This window comes from Amblyraja radiata, chromosome 28 (assembly GCF_010909765.2).
Source record: "Amblyraja radiata isolate CabotCenter1 chromosome 28, sAmbRad1.1.pri, whole genome shotgun sequence".
NCBI lineage: Eukaryota > Metazoa > Chordata > Chondrichthyes > Rajiformes > Rajidae > Amblyraja > Amblyraja radiata.
In genome coordinates, this window is record NC_045983.1 from 27,503,332 (window position 1) to 27,510,377 (window position 7,046).

The following is a 7,046-nucleotide window of genomic DNA, read 5'->3' on the forward strand; positions in this document are numbered from 1 at the left end:
TCCACAGTGCTGTGACCGAATATGATGACATTTGACACACTACAATGGAAGGGTCTCACCTGTTGTGTCTCAATGACCCATGGGTTACAGAGGAACATAAGAATCTCAACCAGCTGTACACCTCACACCCACCGCTCAACCAACATAGTTTTCACACATTGAAATGTTTCAGACTTTGAGGATGGGGGGGGGGGGGGGGGTGGCAAGTGAGTGGGGGGAGGGGGAGTTGGCTGGGGGGAGGGGGGGGGGGAGAGTTGGCAGGGGAGTAAACAACAGTGCGGGACACAAGCTGGAGCAGCAACTCAAAGCTTTCCATAGAACAATCCAACCGAACAACGGAAAGTGGCGTTCATCGTTTGCCACCTATTTTGCAATGATCATAATGCACGGGGCTTTCTTTCGACCAGCCGAACCGCAGCCGCCCCCAAACAACAAATAAAGCAAACTCCAGCCTCGGCGAGGCAACGATCACTTTGAATAATCCAGAGCCGTGTCTTACCTCCAGAGCCTCCAACGTGACAAAACTAGCTATTCCAAAGCCATCAATGAGATCTTCCTCTCCCGAAGTCGAGTCTTTCCTCCGGCGTCGGGGAGGTCTGGGTCGCGAGGAGGCTGGGTTTTTGGTTTTGCCCTCTCGGTCAGATCCCGATGAGGATAGGGTCCTCGAACTGCCTCCACCGCCTCCTCCTCCACCACCACCACCACCACCACCACTACCTCCCTTTGCCTTCCGATCTCGATTTCTCTGTGTTCTGGATCGCCTGCTCCGGCGAAGCCCACTACAGCGCGGGCCATCCATTTGCACTGCCACGAATCTCGCTCCCCTGCACACTCCTCCTCCTCTTCCTCCTCAGCGAAAAGGTTGACGGCCACAAAATATATCCTCACCTCCTCGAGTGCGTGTGTAAAAAACAGAAGAAATATCAACAATGGCAATTCCACAAAGCCACTTCACGGAGAGACGATGACTGTAATTGCACGTCGCCCGTGCATTAATAAATCACTGGGACACACACACAGACAAAAAAATCCGCAAAGAGATGATGCATCCGTCTATAACTTGGATGGAGAAATTATTCCAAGATGCCCATAATAAATCCCAAAGCGAGCCGACCATCCGGATAGAAAATTCCACAATTCCAAGTGAAACTGGCCAGAAAAATCCCCAGGTGAAATTGACAAGATTCTCAAGTGAAATTGACCAGGTCTCCACGGCGCAGACTGACGTTGATTCCTCAATAATAACACTTTTCTTTTTCTCTCTCTTCCTTCCCCCCCCCCCCCCCCCACCCACACCCCCCCCACCCCCCACCCACCCCCAAGATGAAATTTTTTTTTAAATAAAAAAAACACGATCCTCCACAAATAGTTTCAGCAGCAGTAATCTCCCGGAATCCATAACGACCATGACAACCTGGTCCTTCCTAAAAAAAAATAATTTTAAATTTTAAATCACACACACACACACACACACTTTGGCAAAAAAAAAAAAATCCTCTTTTCTTCCACTTGTAGCGACCGGAAAATAACTAGAAACCCTGGCTGCCTTTAACGTAACCTCCCGTCGTTTCTGCATTTTAACCAGTTACGAGAGGAAGGGGGGAAGAGAGAGAAGAGGAAAAAAAGGTGCTTGGTAGCGAATCGCTGTTTCATCCACACCTTTTTCTGTGTTTCCACACTCTCTATCTCCCATTCCCAACCTCTCTCTCCCACACACACACATGCACTCTCTTTTCCCCTCTCCCTCTCTCTTCCTCTCTCCCTTTCTCTTCCCCTTCTCTCTCTCTCTCTGGCTGCGACTGTCTGAGCTCCCCCCTCCCTATCCCTCTCTCCTCCTTGCCCTCCCTCCTCTCTCTCTCTCTCCCTCTCTCTCTCCCCCTGTCTGTCTGTCTCCCTCTCTCTCCCTCTCTCTCTCTCAGTTCCCTTTGTCTAGAATGAAATTCACGCACCGTCCATCCCAAGGCACGAGATTTCTGCTGTACCCATCACACTGAAGACTTTCCGAGCTGACGGGGTGGATTATTTTTGTGTGTATTCTCCTCCGATCAAAGGCAAGGAACGGGGAGGGGGGGAGAGAGAGGAGGAGGGGGTGTGGGAGTGGGGGTGGGGAGGGGGGGGGGGGGAGAAGAGGCGGAGAAAAAAAATCCCAGTCGAGGGAATGAAGGGAGGGAGGTGAATAAGAATAGAGAGGAGAGAAGGGCGAGAGGAAGAGGGGGGGAAAGATAGAGAGAGAGGAGAAAAGCCTTTAGCAAAGAATGGAGCTTTTCCCCAGTCTGTAATGCACAGATCCACAGCCCCTTTCAGCGCAGGGATAACAACTTACGCCAGTTCCGCTCATGTGTACTTCCTCACCAGGAAATAGTCCAGTGGATTTCACACGGGGAATTTCCTGGGGGGAGATTTCGAGGCGATGGTGGCGGCGGCGGCGGCGGCGGCGGCGACCAGCGCAGCCCCTGAGTGAAATAACCCAGTGTTTACAAACACTTCCCTGCGTCTTAATGAGGGCTCGTTCATTGCGTTGCGCCCTGCACCCCCCCCCCCCCCACTCTCTCTCCCTCTGTCCTGTGTCCTGCCCCCCCCCCCACACACACACACACACACACACACACACTTGTGTTTTCTCAAGTTCTGCCGAAGTGAGACAACACAAGCCAGAATGTTCCGAGGAGGGGTGGAAAGGGATTTATTTTTTTTCCGGGGCGATCCGTGTGCCTTTGAGACAACAAAGATCACAGTACCCAGGCGAGCGCGTTCTTTCTCGGGGCGGCGCGGCGCGGTGAAACGGTTCGTATTCTCTGCGCACCGTGCATTGTTAATTAATAGGCTTTTTACAAGCATACAGTGGAAAACGCGCTGGCGGGAGGATTGATGGAACTGCGAGCGGGTGCAAAGTTGGGGGCGACGGTCCGGAGTGTGGGATTGAGGCGGCGGGAAGGTGTCAGTATGCATTCCAACCCCCCTCCCCTCCCCTTCTTGTCTTTAAGTTTGTTGCAATGCGTGTGGTGAGGTTGTGAGACCAGGGTTATAACGGACCTGTGTCATCTGGACAAGAACCTCACCAACTGGATGTTGGAGGCCCCCCCCCTCTCTCTCTCCCCTCCCCCGGCCACCCATCCAAAGCTGGCCCCTGGCCTAAAGTTTTGGAATTGATCGATTTCCGATGATCAATAAATGACCCCACGTTCAGGAGTAACTTGAGTCCAACCAAAACCAAACCCCAAGTTGCTTGAGTCTGAAGAAGGGCCCCGGCCCCCAAACGCCACCGTTCCTTCTCTCCAGAGATTCCCGCTGTCCGACCCAAGTCACTGCTGGAGATTCTAATGAAGGGCGATTGCTTATTCTGATCGAGAGAGAGTTTACATGGAAAATCCATGGAGTCAGGGCAGTTTATGTTAATAAATATTTTGATCCGGACTGGGTAAGACTCAACATTGTAAGCATTAAAATCTACACATTATCAAGAGCTGCCCAGTGAACCTTTAATTTGAATTTTTTTTTTTAATCGCTTATTATTTTACCAGTCTTTGAGACCCGAATTAATTTAAAATCAAGCGCCGTCAGATTGTCCTTCTACGTGTAATTTGTGATTGGGATTTGCCTCGGAACTGATATTTTTAGTTTCCATGTTGACTTGGAAATTGTGTGTTTTTTGTTACAAATTATGATAGTTTGCTACAAAGTACTTCAATTATCCAAAATATTGATTGCTCATTTTATACTGATCGACTCCAAAGAAGCAACAGAAAAAAAAACGTTGCCATTTTCTCATCGACTCTTAAAACGACCGAATGTCATTGTATTGGACGGACTGACTTGGTATTTATTAGGGTAACCGGTTTGGAAAAAATCCAGCGATTATATGGTTAAGTGTCATCAGACACTGCAAAACCCTCCATCTAATCAACTAGCAGGTTCCTTGAACTGATACAGTCAGAGTTAGCCATAATATCATATCACACCAGGGGGTTAGTTTCATTCCACAATATTAAATTTAAATTTGGTTTAATTTGGCCTTTAGTTCAAGGCTTCAGTAAACAAGGAATATATAGCTCATTTAAAGAATGCACAAAGTTAATTTGTTTCAAGTTCTTAGTCTGTAAACATTATCTGTTGGACCAACTGATCAACTGCATGTAAGGGGATAATTGAAAGAAGCAGAAAATGCACATCAGCCAGAATCAAATCATTTAAGGACACAAAGTGCAGGATGAGACTCAGCAGGTCTGGCTGGCAGCATCTCTGGAGTACGTGGATCAGTGACGTTTCCGAAACGTGCCTGACCTGCTGAGTTACTCCAGCATGTTGTGTCCTGTAGTGTATTAACCAGCATCTGCAGTTACCAGTTTCAACAAATCATTTAACCTTTGGGTAGACTCCATTTTCAATCTGAAACTTTGACCTATCTATGTTTGGCCCTTTTAAGGTGGGGGGAGGTGGGGGGGAAGATTTAATGGGAACACGAGGGGCAACTTTTTTTTACACAAAGGGCAGTGGGTGTATGGAATGAGCTGCTGGAGAAGGCAGGTGTTGTTGCAGCATTTAAGAAACATCTAGACAGGTGCGTGGATAGGACAGGTTTAGTGGGATATGAGCCAAACACAGGCAGGTGGGACTGGTGTAGGTGGGACATGTTGGTCGGTGTGGGCAAGTTGGGCCGAAGGGCCTGTTTTCACACCGAACGATACTATGTCCTCTTTCAGATGGTGATCGAGGTTCTATGCAGCCCGAAACTTTGGGCTGATTTCTAGAATGTGTGTATATAACTGGATGAGAATGGTTCCCCTCTAAAAGTGACCAATATCACTGGTAAGCTTCCAGAAAGCCGGCAAAAAAAATACCCAGAATAAAAGCCATTTTTCTCATTCTCCATCCATGCCAAATTATAACAATTTAAAAATTGTTTTCAAAATAGGGTGATAATCTTTATTAAAAACAGCTCATTAACTGTTGGCAGTGAGCAATGGAACCGACTCTCAGTTTGGACGAGTAATATGAAACGATCACTGTTAATTCTGGGTGGCTTTCCAAACTCTCAAATTACTGCTCGGCTTCGAAAAGTCAGAAGCGAAAAGAGAAAGAACTGGCATTTATTTTGCTCCTTCAGCCCGTGTAGAACTTTGGAAGTGCGGTCACTTTCCCACGGGGGAAAAGGCAGCGGTCAGCTCCCACAAGGAGTCTGAGGAAGTGTCTCGACGCGAAATGTCACCTATTCATTTTCTCCAGAGATGCTGCCTGACCCGTTGAGTTACTCCAGCATTTTGTGTCGACTGTATAAACCAGCATCTGCACAATGGTTCAGTGAAGTCAGATTAGTTTAGTTTTGAGGCACCACGTGGAAACAGGACCTTTCTATCTCTGTGTTCTTTAGCTGATCAGCAAGTGATTTCTCCTCCAAATCCATTGCATCCCTCTCCCGAGGAGAAATTGTGATGAATTTGAGGCAGTAGAAACATGCATTGTTGGAAATGCCCAGCAGGTCAGTCAGCATCTGTGGAAAGGAAACATTTACTATTTCATATCTGATATCCTTTGTCAGAATAATTCTATGTACCCAAAGTCCACCAGTGAGTTGGATGGGAGTAACAACATCACAGCACCAAAGGGATCATTCTGACAGAATTTTGACTAAAAGACAAAATGGCAGGAAGAACTCAGCAGGTCAGGTAGCCTCTGTGGAGGGAAACGGACAGAGAACGTTTCGAGTCAGGGCCCTTCTTCAGTCCGAGGAACCAACCCGAAGCGTTGTCTGTCCATCTCCCTCCACAGGGGCTAACCGGCCCGCTGAGGGTTTCCAACACATTTTTACTCAAGGTTCCAGCATCTCCAGTCTCTTGTGTCTGGTCAGAACTGTGCCGACTTCAGTTTGAGCTGAAGATAGAGACAAAAAGCTGGAGCAACTCAGCGGGTCAGGCAGCATCTCTGGAGAAAAGGAATAGGTGGTGTTTTGTGTCGAAACCCTTCTTCAGATTGAAGAAGGTTCCTTTTCCCCAGAGATGCTGCCTGACCCGCTGAGTTGCTCCAGCTTTTTGTCTCTATCTTCGGCTCAAACTGAAGTCGGCACAGTTCTGACCAGAGAGCCTAACCCGCTGAGTCACTCCAGTTCTTTGAGTCTACCTTTGGTGTAAACCAGCATCTGCAGTTCCTTCCTACTACGTTTCAGCTGGATTGTATGGCCAGAACTCACTCTCCAAGTATACGTACAGAACATAGATGCAATCAATGCTCCATCAGTACGTCATTAATGAGTTCATTTCATTCCTCTCGGGTCTATATATTTTATGAGACCATGCAAATATTCTCGTCTAAATGAAAGAATTGTGCGAAGATCTGAATATTTTATTTAGGCAAATTAGCAGGGTAAAGAGAGTGCCTTTCTTATTTCACTAAATACACGGTGATACATGCCAAATATCTTTAAAAATCAATCATGTAAAAATGACCACTAATTGACTACAGTGGCAGGTGCTGAGCGAAATCACCTCAGGAGCTCCCAGACATGTGACAATTTCATTTAAAAACAAAGAAGCTGAAAATAAAAGTGTGGACATGATCACTTGTGTACCATGTTATTAACTTCCTGTTCCATTCATTCATTACAACAGTGCTAATTAACTCAATTTACGCCTCACGCTGCCTCCGCAAGGCCAGCAGCGTCATCAAGGACAAGTCGCACCCCGGCCACTCCCTCTTCTCCCCTCTCCCATCAGGCAAAAGGTGTAGAAGTGTGAAAAACGCACACCACCTCCAGATTCAGGGACAGCTTCTTCCCGGCTGTTATCAGGCAACTGAATCATCCTGACACAACCAGAGAGCAGTGCTGAACAACTATCTACCTCGTTGATGAACCTCGGACTATCCTTGATCGGACTTTGCAGGCTTTACCTTGCACTAAACGTTATTCCCTTATCATGTACCTATACACTGTGAATCGATCAATTATAATCATGTATTGTCTTTCTTCTGACTGCTTCGCACGCAACAAAAGCTATATTTAAGAGGGAGTTAGATGTGGCCCTTGTGGCTAAAGGGATCAGGGGGTATGGAGA

At 47.3% G+C, this 7,046-nt stretch overlaps 1 protein-coding gene and 1 long non-coding RNA gene across 2 annotated transcripts in view; both read right to left on the minus strand.

Moving 5' to 3' along the window:
- auts2 (activator of transcription and developmental regulator AUTS2) overlaps positions 1 to 1,301 on the minus strand; it is a 1,005,438-nt gene extending 1,004,137 nt beyond the window's left edge. The window contains 1 exon segment of the mRNA XM_033046152.1: positions 500 to 1,301. Coding sequence (XP_032902043.1) covers positions 500 to 799 — 300 coding nt within the window. The 5' untranslated portion in view covers positions 800 to 1,301.
- A 39-nt stretch (positions 1,302 to 1,340) lies between these two features.
- LOC116989027 lies at positions 1,341 to 2,310 on the minus strand. The gene is made up of 2 exons (XR_004416105.1): positions 1,950 to 2,310; positions 1,341 to 1,424 (listed from the first exon to the last, which is right to left on the minus strand). It is a non-coding gene; the product is annotated as an uncharacterized LOC116989027 (long non-coding RNA).
- Positions 2,311 to 7,046: the final 4,736 nt, after the last annotated feature.